The sequence below is a fragment of the Lissotriton vulgaris genome, chromosome 9, assembly GCF_964263255.1.
Source record: "Lissotriton vulgaris chromosome 9, aLisVul1.2, whole genome shotgun sequence".
NCBI lineage: Eukaryota > Metazoa > Chordata > Amphibia > Caudata > Salamandridae > Lissotriton > Lissotriton vulgaris.
In genome coordinates, this window is record NC_141697.1 from 1,234,848,552 (window position 1) to 1,234,867,352 (window position 18,801).

Genomic DNA, 18,801 nt, shown 5'->3' on the forward strand with positions numbered 1-18,801 from the left:
ACCGAGCACTAGCACTTTAGCATTGGTTAGCAGGGCTAAGGGTGCAGAGTCCTAAGGCTAAAATAATATTTCAGCAGAAACAGTGGTGGTGAAGGCAACATGTTTGGGGGGTGATCCTGCAGAGAGGGCCAAGTCCAACAACTGTCCACTAAAGATCTACACAACCAAGGAACATGTGGGAGTAATCCAAGGAGGAACCAAAAAGGCAGTGGTGTTTCCTGGACCACGAACACACAGAGCATTCCCTATGTGAGCTCCCTTGATCAACAATGGGACGGAACGGGAATGGTGCTGGGTCCTTGGGTGGACACTACAGATATGGGATCAAGCCAAAGTGACAAAAGCCTGCCAGCCCACCCTTCATTTATCCCCCTTACTCAGTAACTCAGAGTTTGACTCGGGTTAGATGGGCCAGCTGTCTGAAGGCTGGGAGTAGAACAGATGCCCAAGCCTGAACCAGATCTTAGACCAGAGGAAGGTTCATAACCTTTAAGCAAATTAGAAAAGTCTTCACCCAATAAAACCCATAGGTCAACTCTATGCAGCAGAAGCACTGGGAGCAACACAGTTCAATTAAACCGGAGGCTGTGAGAACAGTCGCACATTTTGAAAAGCTCCAACAGTCAGTGGACTCCGCTTCCAGGTCAATTGGGCAAAAGAGCTGGGTATGGTTCACTTAGCGAAGCACTGTGAGGAAATGTGCAGACAAGAGGGAAGAAGTGTAAATGGGGTTGAAGCCGGTCTGAAAATCTTATACAGGTGCACTATTCAAAGCTGATTCATGAAACACAGGCCGACACCCATTGGATTCACTGTGTGGAGAAGGATATTACATTGCACTTTATGACACTGCCTGAAGTTAAACCATTTCTCGACAGAGATCCTTGATGGAATCTGCTGAATCATAGGAGGGAGGTTAACAGCAAGCTGTGCATGCATACTTTTGTTATTGTATCAGAGCGTAACTGGGACAGCAAGAGGTGCACACAGACTCACTACATTTCTACTCGAGACTACAAAGGAAACACTACTAATTAAGTGGGAGAGTATAGCCAGAGCTGGGAATGGAGGAGATCTCCCATGATCGAGCAAGAACAGAAAGAATTCAGGGGAAACATTAGATTTGATTTATACAGAGCATAGCTGCCCCAGCAACGGGGCGTCCCAGCACTACTAGATTTACTTGCCGGGGATGCTACCCCACTGATTTCCTAAGGACCTTGTGAGCCCTGCAGAATGTGCCACAGGGAGTGTTTAACTCAAAGAATAGTTAAGGGAGCAGGCAACTTCCCCATTCTTTGCTCAGGAGCGACACAACGCAAGTGGGACCAGTACACTTACACGCTATGTTAATAAGCAGCATTCCTGGAGGTATTGGGTGTTTTATCCCCTTTAAAGTTACCACAATTTAACTGTCAACTCTGCAGGAAACTAAACAAAAATTATGGAATCAAAGTAAAGAAATAAACAACTTTTCTAAAAAATACTGGAATAAATATAGTGATAGGCCAGGAGATGGCATTCCAGCCTTCATTTTGAATGCAAATACCAAGAGTCTTCCTCCCAAAGGGAAACAGATAGAAGACAATACCCCCACAACTCAAAACACAGACCTGCTCGGGTCCTCCCCAGAAACTTCAGAATCAGCCCATGTATCTTCAGAGCCTCCTACAAGAGAGCACAGTTAAAAATCCACATTAGACAAGTAAATGTCACATCCCCCACTTATCTTTAGACGACTACACAGATTTCAATGCAGATACTCCCTTGGCAAACAGTTAGATTTCACAGGGATTGCTACTCCAGTCCTGCTCTCTCCCGTTTGAGAAAAGAGAACCATTTATTAATGTGCGTTAAGGCCAAGGTGGTTTATGAACTGGACACTGCCAATATACCTTAATACACAAGAATACATTTTATGGTGAATTGCAACGTCGTAGCTTAACATGCATATCATCCTTAGAATGCCAGGTTACGTTTAATCGATTTCTGAGGCCAAGAGGTAATTTTATTTGGAGTTTGTACATTTGCACATTTCCTGTGCAATGAGCATAGCCTGGTTATGAAAATTGGCAGCGAGAAGCATGAATTTGAGAAAGTAGTGAACTCAACATTTGTTATGCATCTTTATCACTCCTGAAATGTCTTCTTGCATTTTTTTCTCGTGAGAAGATCCTTGATCCCGCTTATTAGTTTAGTTGAAGTAACAGTTTCTATTGCATGTTCACATTTCCAGTGCCCTGTTTGGAGTGGAAAATGTGTAAGAGATTCCAAACCGTACGTGTTATAGCATCATGTTCTCCAAATGGGTTTTGGGCAGAAGCTCTGGTCCTTTAAAAACGACAGTGGATATGAATTACTCTGCTGGATTATTTCTATATTAAATACATATTAGACTTTAGGCTTCTCCGAAGCGTTGTGTTTTTTTTGTTTTTTTTTCCTCCTATGAGGAGGTGCCCCTGTTCAAAGCAGGTAAAAGTGACCATTGACCTATCATTTTTTGTTTTCTCCTAAATATTTTATGGGAGGCGCATCAATCCAAGAAAAATTCATAAATGAATACACAGGTAGCATTTATAAAGACATATTAAAATATATCTAAAACCGAACACAGATCATTTAGCTGAATTGCCCATAACATAATTTATTCCAGTATAATTACATTATAATGTATCCAATTCTCTATAATTATATTTCTCCCATTTCATACTTCTACGAACTTATTTACATTTGTATATGCCGCAATATGCAAGTTGGCAGAGAGGTGCTGAAAGGTTTGCAAAATTTTAGCCAGCTTTTGACTGACGTTTATGTGACACTTAAGGGATAGCTTTAAACATCCACACACATGGAACTAAAAACCAAACGCACTGTCAATGTCCAAAGCACATATTCCTTATCCCTCCCCCAGGTGTGCAATACATACTGAATGCAGTCCTACCTGAGAATATATAATTGTACCCTGTTCGTCCATAGAGCTCACCCCATCCTGCAAGTGTTGCTGACCGGCAAATATGCTGCAAAGTAAGAATATAACCATTTCCAATTACATTGTTGCAAGACAAAATACATAAAACCTTTTATTAAAAAGAACTCACATAAAATATTCAATAAACATGCTTTGTAGATAAGCAAGACCAATGCCGTTACAAAGCAAGAAAAGGAGCAACAAAGAATGAGAATTTAAAGACCTAAAGAGCAATCACATCTATTTGTTTATCCCCAAAGTCAATGTTTAACCGGCTAAGAGCACAGACAGCACACAGTAAGAGCAGGGAGAGCCAACAACAAGGGTCAAAGAAATCTGCAATACATGGATTACTTCTCCAAGGTCAGTAAGAGCACGGACAGCCAATGACAAGAGTGGAAGATATGTATATGGAAGGCATGGTTTCCTTGGTCAGTGACAACACAGAGAACCCACCAAAGAGTGCACGAAATCTGCAATACGCAGTTTCCTTGTTCCAAGATAAGAGCACAGCGATCCCCTTACGAGTCAGATATCTGCAACATAATGTTTACTGGTCCAGAGGGGAAGAGCACAGCCAGCGATATGAGTCAAGATATCCAATAGGCATTGGTTCCTTGGTAAGTGACCGTACAGAAAGCACACCACAAGAGTCAATGATAGCTGCGATACATGGTTTGGAACTTCAGGAATTACCAGAGTCCCTTCCTGCAACCACTGTACTGAGAAGTGCAAGGCTGAGCCGGACTAAGAGCACACATAGGTCGTAAGGTGGTTGCGAAGGATGGACGCAAGGCTGATGCACTTGTTGATGTCATGTTCCACTTGAGGTCATGCTCCCACTGGCCTAGAGGCGACTAAGTCCTGAGCATGCATTGGCTGTGCTAAGTCAGCGGCAACTGTGTCACCGTCTGACTAAAGACAGACTGCACTGAAAGTCAGTCATGTTCTGGAACAGTAACTATTTCATAAAATATTGTTCAAAGTAAAGTACAGTACGAGGAAAACCAGAAGCTGCACAAGCTGAAATATTTTGAGATAATCTAATCAATGTGCAGTCCGTAAGGGGGGAGAAGATAAGGGCAATTTGAAAAAATGCTTTTTAAACCGAGCTAAAATCTGCGGGGACTTTAAAAAGTCTGATTTGGGGTGGAGGGTGGAGGGGGATAACGGAATCCCACAAAGAAGAAGAGAAAAAACTGGAAGGTAGGTTTTTAAAGACCATATCATGTCTGAATCTACACCCGGAGTGGGAACACAAGTACTCACTTGTTATATTCAAGGAAGTTGAAAGTGCAAGGCAAGTCATTATAGAAACTTTACATGAGACTCCACTCCCCTCCCCCACCCTTCCTCCCTCTCCAAACATAGTATTAAAAAATAATAACACCATGCAAACTTTCCCCAAAGGCTAAGCAGACCTTTCGTATGCCATATACAGTTAGCAAGCTATAAGTGACTAAAACAACCTTGTCAAAGAGAGGAAACAAATACTAAATACAGGAACAGGTTCCTGCTTGGCCTGGCTGAGAAAAAATGCAATAGAACTAAACGAGGTGCGTGGAGGAACCGAAATTGGACCATACTTCTTTAGACATTCAAGAATAGGAAAATTACAAAAATAAAGGCAAAGATTTGAACAAACGAGAATGTCATGCTGCAGCGAGTGCGACATTTGTCCCCACCCAACGTGATGCTGGGATTGAGATGACAAATCTAGTTCTTGTCTGGCCTCTGGAGAACAGAGGAACTTATTGTGACTAAATGCCCCAGCCTGCACACACTTCAAATCTGGTCACATGTTGGTGGGGACTGGGCGGATATATAAACGAGAGTACAGGAGATGTGCCTTGCTGGATCATGAGAGAAGAGTGAGGAGACGAGAAAGGCTCCACAGCACACGCCTACGGTGGACACTGCTGCATCAAAAAAGATGGCCTTGGAGCGCTGTTGGAAACTCAGTTGATTGGGTTGCATGTCCTTACTTTAACCATCTCTATCTATCTATCTATCATAGATCTTTAATTTGTCCTACCTCTCCTTCCTTTTGCATCAATCAAATAAACCTACTTCATCCATTTGTATTGTCCTGCCGTCACTGCATTGCCCATCCCTATGTTTGATTAGTAACTGCTCTACTTTCGATGATCCCACAATTAATGTAAGATTTAAAATCACATTAACTTACACTATAACAATTCTCGCACTAACCCAAGTGTAATTAGAATACAGTTATACACCATATTCAAACAGTAAACATTTCAAAATAATTTAAAGAAGATTACCCATTATTGTTACTGAGATAACTAGACTTGTATTTTAACTGTTATTCAGGTGTATTAACTGCAACACAAACCCTTACGCTTAATTTCAATTCCAACAGACTTCAATCGAGAGGGGCCCGAGACGCACAGGAATAGTTCTGAAGTGTGCAGTGCTGGCCTAGAGGCCTTTGAGAGAGATTTGAAAGTGAAGGGTTAGGACTTTTTAGGAAAACAATCAGCGTTTTTAATTGGTTCAGAAGGCTCTGTGCAACGGGGTGAAGCAGTCGTGTGGATCGTGGACATTTGAAGATCCTTGGGGCTGGGACACCCTCCAATGGACCCAAGTTGACAATTGGTCATCTTGCTCAAGACATCTGCCCTTCAGATCCAGCTTGGACACAGTAGAAAGAGGAAGCCTTCCTTGAACATTTGTAGTAAAGCTGCCTGCTGACCTGCTGACCTGAGCTCTGACTGAAGTGTTAATAAGGCAGGATCAGGGATTTGCTGGAAGGTTTTGTTGTTCTTTGCGCAAATCTACAGTTCTGATGGATGTTTTGCATGCTGCGAGCGGGGAGGCTCTTGAGTCACTGAAACCCTGTGTTTGGAGATGGCCCAGTGTGCAAGTGGTCTTTGAAGGATTACCGCTGGACAGGAAATACTGGGATTACAGAGTGACCTTGGACCATCAGCCTACTGAGACCAGCTCGATCGAATGTGGAAGTGGCTTCTGGAGTGCCTAGAAGCGGAGAAGGCAGAGTAACAAAGTACGCATGTGGCGGACCTATAGTAATCCCCAGAAACTACAACAATGGAGGCATATTTCCCAATGGAGAGAAACCACTTTGTTTAGGAAGACAGGTTTAATGTAAAACGAAACCAAACAAAGGCAACTGCTTTAAAAACAAATCCCTGCAGTGCCGGCATGTAAAGCCGAAGGCCAGTGAAATCTTCAGGGAGAAACAAATTGTAGCAAGCAGAAACTGTCAACACCCCAGCAGGATTGCCTCTACAAGCAAATTCAAGCGTAGGCTCTCGGAGGTGTACTTTTGGGGCACTACTGCCTTCCAGTGGCCACATTTGATAAAATACTTCTTTTAGAAAGTCGCCACCATTTAAGATTTTATCCATCTAGGATTGCTTAGCAGATTATTTTTACTGCATACCTGCAGAAACAATTTTGTTCTTCCATTTTATAAATACGGTTTTACCCCACTTAACTTGGTGTTCGCCTTACCTTCCTGAACTGCAATTGTAATTGTTCCTTGGAGGAATGCCCTGGCACTCTGATCAAAACACAAGCCATAGTTCCACTTCTTGAGATCGGTTTTCTCTGTAAAAAGTGCTCTGGTGGGCAGCATGAGATCAGTTTTAGCTCATACAACAACTGCAACCTTGCTTTCAGGTATGGTTATGAGAAACAGGTTTGGTAACAGCATGGCTGAAAGAGAGCAGATCAAGGCTGCATGTGGGAGAGGGGTTGGCCTAACGGCTAGGGCGCTCGACCTCAGAACTGAGTTAAAGTCTTGGTAATGGCGCTAAACCTCCTGTGATTCTGGACAAATCACTTAATCTCCCCATGCCTAACAAAAATGAATGCGTGTCCTCATGTAACGTAACTGGTGCTATGTAAAGCGCTCTGATACTCGATTCGGATCAAGTTCGCGCTATATAAAACTCTGCAAAAAAAATAAAAGTATCTACGAGTCTGAAGGGAATGGGATTGCAAAGTTGGCAGGCTTAGAGAAAATGTTCCTTTAACACAACACTACAGACTGTGTGGGACATGAAGGACCCTAAACTCTTAAAGCTCTACTGCAAAATATATTTACATTTCTAACACTGAAAGATAAACGGAGCATGAAGTGAAGAGAGCGCAGACGTGGAGAGAAACCTATACTGAAAATATATAGATGTCTAAAGTACAATTGTGGATCAGCAATTGAAAAAATACCCTCGATATAGGCTGGATTACCAATGAATCAATGTTAACAAAAAGTAGCTTGTTTATTTTCAGAATAGTAAGGAGGAAACACAGCTGGGGATAGATCAGCAAAAAGGGATGAAGGGAGCTCGCTTTTTGGCTGGCAGTTTTCACCCTTCACCTGGGTTTATCTTTCAAATGATTTACTATTATCCAAGGGTTGCCCAAATGAGAGAGGCACCAAAGGCTATCGCAATCATCCATCACTGCGCCTGGTTATGATGTTTGTACGAGAGCCTTACAGTACACATCACCTTGGGTATGGTCGCTCTGCCACAAATCTACAGAAAGATGCCACCGGGGAGATCGCTGTTACGGGTGCGCCCTTGTATCTAAATGATCGCGAGGCCAGTTTAAGGTGCCTCAAATCCCGGGGTGTGCTTTTTGGGAGCACTACATTTGCTATTTGGGGATCTCTTGGATCAGTAGCCACTGATAGCTGCAAAAATACAGAAAATCTGAAGGGACAATAAGATCAGATGGGAGAACTCGTATATTGGTCAGGCGGCTTCAACCTCACAAGCGCATTTTTGAATATTTGTTTTAGAAGGGGAGGCCAGAAAAACAAAGTTCAGTGTCTGCATCAAGAGAAGATCACTGGAAGCTCAATGTATTTTTGTGGCTGTTCACAGGGGCTGCGGCACACACTTTTTGGACAGGGCTTGGATCTCCGTTATGTTTTTTAGGAGCACAAGAGCGCGGATCTGTTGGCTGGGTCACATTACTTCCACTTCTCATCGGATAGTAAAACCTTCTTAATCAGCATGCTCGTTTGCATTCACCTACTCCAGGATATTGGTGGCCATTTCACTCAAGATAGGTAGGAGTTGTTGCCCGCTTTAGTCCTGGTATGGTCTACGGGAAGAAGAGCACCAAGTTCATAATCGGACTCTCGGAATACCATGCGGCAAATCAACGGACTGTCCTCCTGTAGATTTTACAGAATAGCAAACAGCCAGGTGGGTATCCGGGTAAGGACTACAGGGGCGAATGTCTGAAGAGAGATTGAGGGAGCACATCCCCAGATTACAGCCAAGAACAACTGGACCCTTGGGAGAATAAGACCGAGGGGCAGCACGTGGAATAAAAGCCTCAATGAATGCTCCCCAATACATCACACCCTCCCCCAATATGGCAGTGGGGTGACAAGAAAGAATGCAGCGAACAACAATATGTTGCATCTCTGAGCCCTAGGATAGCTAAAAAGGACATGGATATAGGAACGCGTTCCATACTTAAAGCCCAACAAGCCATCTCTTGCAATTATCTCCTCACAAAGAGAGCTAACTTATTTTAAGCAAAAATCTAAAATCTGAATAAAGATGCAGAGATAAATCCAACATCAGATATTCATTTTCGGGATTTATTCAAAGTAAACATAAATTATAGCCAGGGTGGGAAGAGGTATTCAGATAATCCTTGATGATCAAGGATCTCCGTAGATGCAATAGGTTTGAGTGTAAGGAGGAAGCACGTTAATTTATTCTAAGCAATTCATAAATGTGTTGCGGAGCAACAAATAAGAAGTGTTATGCACTCTCCTCTGTGACTACAAGACCACTGCCTCCAAACCTTACTAAAAACCAAAGCTATGCTGTGCGTCAAGTGGTAGATAATGAACAGCTCAAGATCAAGTAAGATGCTCAGCCCCACTAGTTAATTTGGACAACCAGCGCTTAGAGGCCCCGGTGGCTATAACGCGCGATACAAATCAAATAAATAAATAAATAAATAAATAAACAGCTTCTCAGATAGGGAAGAAACTAATTGCTTTGAGACACAGAGGAACGGAAAAGGGTTGTCAGAGGGTCTTGAAAATCATTCAGAAGGAACCTCTGTACATCCTTAATCAGGTGAGCGCGACTGCTGTATTTGAAGAACTTACTTTTCCCTTATACAGAATGACTGGGCAGACAAAGCGACCACGACATCTGGCCATCTTGCTGCGATTGACGAGGTCCTGTAGTTTACTGATGTGCACTGTGCTTTCGAACCTGCAACAAATACAAAAACAGTCATCAGCACAAACTCCACCCTACTAGCAGGCATGGAACCAGTAACACGAAAGCTACTTCAATTAGTACGAAAGGGAGGGAAGATGGCAGGGGGGGGGGGGGGGGGGGGGGGGAAGAGGAGGGCTTGCCTCTTTGACTTTAACTTCTATTACCATCCTGTGATCTGGCAAACAAAAATCCATACTTCTAGCCAAAAAAGCACTGGCTGAGAATGCCTATACCAGCGCCTTTGAGACTAAACAGAAACAACATCTGCAATAGTCTGCAATCCTCCTGAAAACAGACCGTTTACCCTCCTCCCATTCCACACGAGGGGCCTGTTCAGCATACACTTCCTATAGGTTGCCCATTAATCAGAGGGGCCATTCACGAGCAAATCAGCAGAATTGATCAGGACTAAAAGTTTGCAACATGGTTTACTTTGTGTTCTACTAGGCCTGGTTGCATACACCAGTTACCATTGGATTATCTTCACTTACAAATAAACATGCCACAGTAAAATTAATTGGGTCCCAAACAGCACCTTGGAAGTTTAGTAAGGTTTTAGAGAGCTCTGCAATCAGAAGCACTGATGTAGCCACCCGGAGTGTCTTTCACCACCACCCCCCTATACTTTCTAATTCAAAGGCACAGGGAGAACACTCCAAACTACATAAACCCTTAGAGAGAGGCATCTGGAGGATATTTAAACAGGGCCTTTGCACATCTGAAGTTGAGCCTTGTAGAGAATAGAAGTGGAGGAGACTAAACTGTTTAAACCCTTCAAACAGATATACATTCTACTTTAATACCTATTACATTGCTAACTTTGCTTAGAAGGAGCATTCCCTTCAAGTTGGCATGAGTCTCCTCTGGTCACATTTATCCCCATTCGATGGATGTAAAATGCTCATCACATCAACTGATGTCTACAAAACAAGAAGAAAGGATTTGATTTCCAACACAAAACTATTGCTATACATTAGTAGATGCAAAAACAATTGATTGACAGAACGCAGAACAATGTCATACATTTACCACAGTACAGAAATCTAGGCCTAAATCCATAGTTTTTTGCTCACCATGCCATTCCAGTATGAACCCAGCCATATGTAAATCAGTCTTGACCCTGTGCCTCATGGGAACAGTCTAGCCCAAACTGCCAAATCAGGTATACCCTGGACTGGAAACAAGTATCCTAGGACAAGTTTCAGAGTTTCACCCCTCATCAGCCACAATAGCTTGACTCCAGTGGCATGGAGAGCACAGGACCCACGCCTGGGCATTCCTGTCCCACTCCGGATAACAAATGCAAAAACAGTTGATGGACAGAATGCAGAACAATGTCATACATTCACCCCAGTACAGAGATCTGGGCATAAATCCATCTTTTTTTGAATGTGTGATTTATTCAGCATTCCGTCCATCTTTTGATTGTGTATCACTTTGTTCTACGTTGGCAGGGTATGCCCAGATGTGGGTCCCTTGCTCACTTTGCCACTGGATTCAAGCTAGCCTGGCTGATGAGGGGTAACACTGAATCCGGTCCAAGGATGCTCGTTTCCGGTCCAGGGAGGACCTGGCTTGGCAGCTGGACTATTCCCATGAGGCACAGGGTCAAGACTGATTTGCATATAGCTGGGTCCAAACTGGGGTAGCATAGTGGGCAGAACAACAATTGATTTAATCCAGATCTTTTGACCGGGGGGTGAATGTGTGATTTATTCAGCATTCCGTCCGTCATTTGTTTGCGTAATACATTAGTAGAGTCTAGGTTGGTGTGGGGAAAAAAAAAAAAAAAAAAACAGAAGTCCAGCAAATTTTGAAGAGAAACTGGCACACAAGTCACCAGAGCCTCCACTATAGATAAAAGTGTAGTTAGATAACCCCACACAGGGGTCCAACTTACAGGTATAGTCCAGTTAGTAACTCTTGGTGGGTCCCCGTATGTCTCCATCATAACGGATCACCTTTCTACATGCTAACACCACTATCTTGATTCTATTTCCACACCCTAACCCTACTTCACTGACCCTCCATCACCACAGGTATTCATAAATGTTCTTATGTGTCGGATCATGTAAATGTTTGTTAACTTTTATACACATTAGTCTGTTACAGGCCCAAAAAAAGATAGAAAAAAGAAAATGGATTCCACCTTTGAGAATCAACTCTTCTGCATGGACCAACGGCAATAAAGCAAGTTTCAGTCTTAGTATCACTGAAGATAAAACTGGGGTGGGGGAGAGTTGGGAGGAGACTAGTGAGGGCCGAGAGGTGATTGGATGTTGGCCTCCATTTAGGCTGGCACTAGGAGCGGAGCTGCTTGTGAGCGGAGTCGAAAGCCCCAGGAGAGATGCTGGACGCCCCTGCCTGGTGCAAGTGAGCGAGTTTACTGGCCGGTCCACCTGGTGCCGGGGTTTGGGGGCCTAGGACATGAACAGCAGTGAGTGCTCAAGCAGGATTACTGCCCCTGGGTGTCATAGGCTGCCAGTTTGGACCGGCACTTGACTGACAGTGGAGGTAGTATTGCTTTGCCCTAATAAGGCCGTTGAGTGTTGCACCTGGTGTGTTCTGTGAGAGATCGTACCTCACGCCAGTACGTTTGACAGAAAATATGGTAGTGTATCAACATGCCCCAGATGTGATTCCAATGATGCAGACATGACACACATGTTCTGGGATTACCTAGAAGCATCATTGCTGTGGAAGGCGGTCCTGGAAGCCCTGACAGCTGTCATGGGGAGGAGGTCTTGTGTACAATGGAGGCAGGCCTGCTGGGGCTATACGTGCATCGGAGGGAGGGAGGTGCTGCTTATCGATTCTTAGACTGCCCTGCTCAGCGCTAGTGGAGCCACTGCCATGAAGTGGAAGGATTCCCACCTTCCTGGTATGCCCTATTGGCGTCTGTTTACTGTATATATGCAGCACGACCCCGTGGCTGTTTTCAGCCAGCGTCAGATACTATATTACTGGTGCATTGATCTTGTTAGTTTGCAACGATTGTGACTTGCCAGTTGAGCTCGTTACACAAGTTGATTGTTGATTAGGTAAAGATGAACCAATGCCTCCTGTAGTAACACTGATTGCCGTCTGCAATTTACCTACCCACTGGGAACATGCGATATGTGATTTATGACGAGCGCCATTATCATACTGTAATGATTGCATCATTGTTTATGCTACTCCCAAAAAAAATAAAAAATACAGAAATTCAGTTATAGTTAGCAGAGCCAACTATAACTTGTGCCCCCGCCAGGCACTGCTTAGGAAATCCAGTTTAGGGGTTTTTCTCTATAAGCTATTATGGGATTAGAGGCTTCAAAGGACAAAATAGCTCAGAATATGTAGCACAGGGTTTTCCAAAAAGTAGCTCAGGAGCGACTGGTAGCTCTCCACCTACTGTGACTAGCTCTCCTATCTGCAGCCCAACCTAGTAAATCACCACAAGTTTTGGTTGGTTTGGGTAGGTTTCCAAAATTGAAAAGGATGCCTTTAACAGTAAAATATATCTACTTTCCGAAATGATAATCTGATATCTAGAGAAAAAAATATAAACGTTTAAAGCGAATAGTTAAATGGTAATTAATGCTGCACTGAGGAGTTTTATTAGTGATGCTCTTTCCTATGTGCCAGGCAGCGCTATGTACACGACTTGATACTCCGTGCCGAGGCGCCAACAGTGATCTTGATGACGCTTTTTTCCATTACTGCTGGTGATCTTCACAGACGCACTCAGGAGGTTGGCGCTTGTAATCCAGCGTGCAATGGTCACTAATGGAAGCTTGCCTGAAGTGGTCACTGCTGCGACACTCATAACATGTGTTAGTAGCTCTGGATGATTTTCACTGACCACAAGTCCTAGAAAAGGCTGGAGATCCCTGATGAAGCCGCATTAATGAGATCACAGATACAACTCACTTAGGTGTATCAAGCATGTGTTACGTGTAATATGGACCCCATACCACACACTTGACTGGAAGCCTAGTACACATTAATAATCAACCACAGATATTTGCGAAATTCTCATTACACACCATGTTCAATACTTATACAACTGTTCAGCGAAAGCCACTTTCTTCAAGATGCTCAACGCCTGTTCCAAAAACAATGGCCAACTACGGACAGCTTTCACTAGCATCAAACCCCACAGTCACCAAACCTACATTGAGAGAATGCACTGAACTGCAATTGTGCACGCCCACCAACCTTCACTGGACCGTCTGAGCTGAAACCAAGGACAGGAACCGAGCAGCTTCTGATTATTGCTTTGATGAAGAGGAGGTCAAATGAGAGTGTGCTACGGTCAGATTACCAGCACATTTTACTCAGGCCCCCTTGCATTTGTAGGGTATGTGGAGGGGTGCCCTTCAGGAGCACCACATCTCTTCCTGTGGCAGAGACCCTCACCAAGCCTCTGCCCCAGTTTGTTTACTTGAGCGCAGAGGACTTGCACCAATACTAGAATAAGGAAGAGGGTCGGGTCTACTGTGACTTGGAGTACTTCATACTTGGCAGCTTAGGGTGGCGCACAGCATTTTACTGCATATTCAAGCCCCCAGGTGTTTCTCAGTTCACACTGGCAATAAGATTATATATATATATATATATATATATAACCGCCTGTTTGTGCAGACCTCCTGGTGAGAGGCCTGGATTCCTCCCTTCCCCATTCGAAGGATTATTCTTATCTATAATAAAGTAAGATAATCAAACTCTTGTGATGAAGTGGCAGGGAGGGGTATTAAGAAGTGATATTGATGCAAAAGGCAATGGAATGCTTAATATTGAACAAGATGATATAGTTAAAAGCAAGACTCCAACATCAAAGGACTCTGCGGATGCCTAAATAAAAGATAGGTTTCTCTTCCAATAAAGACGAACAGCAGACTGCCAAATAGGTTACTTTAATGCGAGCTCCCCATATAGATTTTACTTCACCAGCTACCGATATGAGCCAGTTACCTCCACGCTGCCAGGAGTAAGAGTTGCTTGTTGACTCTAATGTTTTTCTTGCCCTCTGTGTGGAACCTTGCTATGATGTAATCCTACAGAATGTTTGGAGTCAAATCTTCACAGTTGACTGGGCTGAGCAGCCTGCTGGCTGCTCCTGGTGGGGTCTATTGTACCATCTTGAATAAAGCGATTTGAAACTCATCATATGTACCCGACTCAATCACTACAAAAAGCCACTGAAATACACATTAGAAATTTTGAATAGTACACTGATTAATGACTGAGATTGAAGAGGATTTCTCCAGCTCGCTGGTCTATCCTTTAAGTCTTCTTTTCAACCCACAAAAGATTATGTTCATCTCTCTGAAACAGTACAGATACTGAAAAAAGAAACTTGAATATATTTTAACGCTTCTAGAAAAAGCTATTTCCAATTGAGATCATACTTTAGAAAGTCCAACCACAATATTAAAATCTTTAATCAAAATGCATTCACAATAATAGCAAATACTAATAGGTAAATGGGAGATCAAATAGTTACCAAGACAGCTGCAGCAGAAATGGAGGAATGCAGTATATACCTACCTCAGTCCAGAATTTGTCAGGGAAATGAAAGTGAAGTTAAGTTCTCGTCCTCTTTTCATCATTTAAAAGAATGTGCACAATAGGGATTCTATTCATACACTTACACTACTCATTGACTAAGGAGCAAGACAAATAAATCAAAACCAGCCCATGGCAGATAATAAATATACTGATATCTGTTGGTCTGGGCTTTCTAAGAATTTGAATGAAACTAAATTGAATGCTTCTAAACTTCCTGTTTTAGCAACTATCCGGAGATGGAAATCTCCAGGAATTTAGTGGTTTATGGAATAGACAAGCGGAATGGATTGCTAAAATTAAATCGGTTGATCATTAGTCTTCAAGAGACCTGGTATACAGTAAATTGTGACTGGAAGATCTATTTGCAATTGCTGTTCAGAAAACACAGAGTTAGGAAAGGCCATGCTAGGGGTGGTTTTGCGATCCTTCTTGCCGTCTAGATCCAGTGGTTCTTTTAAATAATACCCCTTTCCTACAGCAATATCCAGTGTATCATCATGATTAAATTACCCAAATCAAGTGTTCATCCTGTAGATATTTTAATATTTATGTTCCTACTAGATTACAATACAATCCCCAGTTAATTGAGATATCTGAATTAATAGAATCTATCAAGTCTGAAGAAAGTTTGCAGAAGATAATATTGTGGGATTATAATGCAAAAATTGCAAACACAGCATTAATGCCCCATAAAAATAATCAACTCAATGAAACCTGGAGTGTTCCTGATCCAGTAATTCCACCCAAGATTACGGCAGGTTACAGAGTGAGTATGCTATTGGATTTGCTAGCCGGAATACATGATGCGATTCTAAATGGGAGAGTAGATAGGCATGTCCCAGCATCATTTACGAGAAAAAGGGGGCCTCTAGCTTTTCGATCATTTATCATGTTATAGTGAGTTATGACCGGTTTCATAACTTCTGAGTTTGTTCAAGGTAGCGACAATGAAATATTACATTTAAAGCTTTAATTGCATCTACAGAAAATGCCTTCTTGGTAACTAACTGAAAGAAAGGACTTTGCAGCCATAGCCTTGAACCAAGGTCGAATTATTGTTTTCTACACAATCACGATGACCAAGTTAGTAACCTCAGTTTGGGCCCAACACACCAGAAGAAGAAAATCCATTCAATATTTGAAGACAACATTTCATATGCTGTACAAAGGATTCAGAGTCTGAACTTTGCCCGGAAATAGATCCCAAAGAAGCAGAACTTGTGTAAACTGAATAAGCTCATTCAACAGTGTATTGAATATTCAGCCTCTAGAAACAAAGAAATCCAAATTCTACCGAATAAAAGGAGGAACACCAGTACAGCAAGCAACAAAAAGAAGAAAAAATATATATAAATACAGCAGATTAAAATTGCTTGGATCTTCAACAAGTAGCCCAACAGAAGAAAGAAGAAGAAAATAAATGATGAAATCAAAATCGAAAATCACAAAATCTTCTGGCAGCACACAGCGAAATATTACAGGAAACAGGAAAATTCCCACAGAGTTAACCATTCACCGTCGGAATGGATTGACGTTTTCCCCCGACCTTTATGCGCATAAATTCAGTTCCAAATAAATATGTGGAGCCTCAAATATCACTAAAAATTCCCATTGTGCTTCATTGGTAAATAAAACATCTGAAGAAAAAACAGATAGAGATCTACGTAACGAAAGATCTTCTGCAGCGATAGGTCCTGATAGGATCCCAATATAAGTACTGAAGAACAACCCACAGGGTTGAAGTAAACTTATTACCCCCCTTTTCCTTTTGTTATGCTTTGGGAAAAACTCATGGACAGGGAGCATAGCAGTCCCCTTACATAACAAGCATTTGCAATGCAATAGGTCTCGCAGCTACGCAAGTTTGAGCTATTAACATTTTAAATGGCTATGCCTTTTATTTGGTTTTGTTTTTAAAACATAAATAAAAGACATTGTCATTTACAATGGCAATAGCTTAAACTCTCGTAAGTACGAGACATATTGAAGCCAGGATTAGCAGGAGCATGGCAGACTTACTGATGGGGTTGCCTTGAAAAGGAGCCCACGATGGGGTTCGTATGTAAACGATCCTTTTGTCTGCCGTTTGCATTAATTGCTTCATTGTATTATTGTGTGAAAAAAGCATCCCTTTCACTTGACCTGATAAAATTAGCAATTATATGATAAGAAAGTTACTTATACATATTATGCGGATCTGCAGGGCAAAATAAAGCCACACTGGTTTCCGTTACGTAGTCAACACATTTGTACAAGATAGCTTTACCTGTCAGAGTCAAGCCAACTTTTAAGTCATGCCCTGATCTGATAGTTGTCAGCAGGGAGTGTTTCTGTATGCAGGACTCACCCTCATTCCTGCTTGTGCACACCTACTCTCCTGCAAGCCTCGCTCCCATTAACCCTCCTCTTTATCCAGGGTTGGACTGCCATCTCCGACTGACCAGACATTCCCTGATATTACTACAAACAATGCCCGGAGCTGCCAACTTTGAAACCAAGGAAGCAGTATAAATAATCTAGGCATCAGCTCCACATCCTGAGATTCTGGACAAATCACTAAAGATTCTTGTGCCTAAGATGCCCAAAAAATAAGGAATGTGTCCGCGTGTAATGTAGCAGGTCCTCGTGTAAAGCGATAATAATACCTTTGAGTCGAGTTCACGCTATAGAAGACTATTAAAAAAAGCTCAAATCCATGCAGGCTTCCAAATGTTGCAGAAACACTTATACAGCACGTTTTACAAGTTCAAAACTTCCCCAATCTGTAAACATGGGTCAGTTTTTAATAGCGATCAGATTCGCTAATGGTCCTCTATTATTTTGAACCCATGTCTATTTTCTGTCCCAGTCCGACACAGTCCTCAATCCTTATCCTAAAGCCCAGACCCTCCTCTACCTTGAGAGCTCTACTTCCAGTTCCCTGGTGCGCCTTCCCCTCTCCCACCCTCTGCCTGTACCCTGTGCAGCCCCCCCCTTCTACTCACTCTTCACCCTTATGCATCCCTTCACTCCTGCCCCACCCCTCCCATGCTGCCCCTCATCCATACACCTCATCTGTGCCCACAGAGTCGCGCAGGAACAGTACCCTGGATGGGACAAGCCCGAAGAAGATCAGGAAGAGTTTATTTATTGCATTTGTACAGCGCAACAGCTACCCGAAGGTTTCCCGGCGCTAAAAACGCAGAAGGGTGAGAAAACAGATGACAGTCCGACACAGTCCTCAATCCTTATCCTAAAGCCCAGACCCTCCTCTACCTTGAGAGCTCTACTTCCAGTTCCCTGGTGCGCCTTCCCCTCTCCCACCCTCTGCCTGTACCCTGTGCAGCCCCCCCCTTCTACTCACTCTTCACCCTTATGCATCCCTTCACTCCTGCCCCACCCCTCCCATGCTGCCCCTCATCCATACACCTCATCTGTGCCCACAGAGTCGCGCAGGAACAGTACCCTGGATGGGACAAGCCCGAAGAAGATCAGGAAGAGTTTATTTATTGCATTTGTACAGCGCAACAGCTACCCGAAGGTTTCCCGGCGCTAAAAACGCAGAAGGGTGAGAAAACAGATGACAGTAAGGGAGAAGGGCCTATTGATTAAAGAGCCAAGTTTATAAATCTTTGCGAAATTTATGATAGTGTTGTTCAATACGTAGATGATAAGGCAAAGAGTTCCAGAGTGATGGGAAAAGGAGCGTCCACCCATTCTGACATGTTTAATCCTAGGAATGTGAAATTTGTGCTGATTAGAAGATCGAAGAAGGCGAGAGGGACAGTATTGATGTACTAAGGCCTTTACATAGTGGGGAGCTACCGCAGAGGTGATCCTATGCATGCATAGAGTAGTCCGAAGAAGTAGCCATGGTTCACCTGCAGCAGGTAGTCCATGGCGGCGGGGGAGATGTTGGTCTGCTCCAGGGGCTACAGCACAATGCCAGCTACTGCGGCCAGAGGAAGCTCCGGCAGCCTCGGTCCCTGGACGCTTGAAACTAGTTTTGAATCTGGATCTCCAAGCCGTGTTCTGGGATACCCTCGGCGGCCA

General features: G+C 43.1%; 1 protein-coding gene across 2 annotated transcripts in view; it reads right to left on the reverse strand.

Moving 5' to 3' along the window:
* The window catches only part of MTMR14 (myotubularin related protein 14), a 181,743-nt gene that overhangs the window by 153,807 nt on the left and 9,135 nt on the right, over positions 1-18,801 (reverse strand). For both annotated transcript variants that reach the window (XM_086939383.1, XM_086939382.1), the window contains exons 3-5: positions 9,099-9,207; positions 2,942-3,017; positions 1,614-1,668 (exon numbers count right to left, since the gene is read on the reverse strand). In XM_086939383.1, coding sequence (XP_086795509.1) covers positions 1,614-1,668; positions 2,942-3,017; positions 9,099-9,207 — 240 coding nt within the window. The remainder of the gene's footprint in view (positions 1-1,613; positions 1,669-2,941; positions 3,018-9,098; positions 9,208-18,801) is intronic.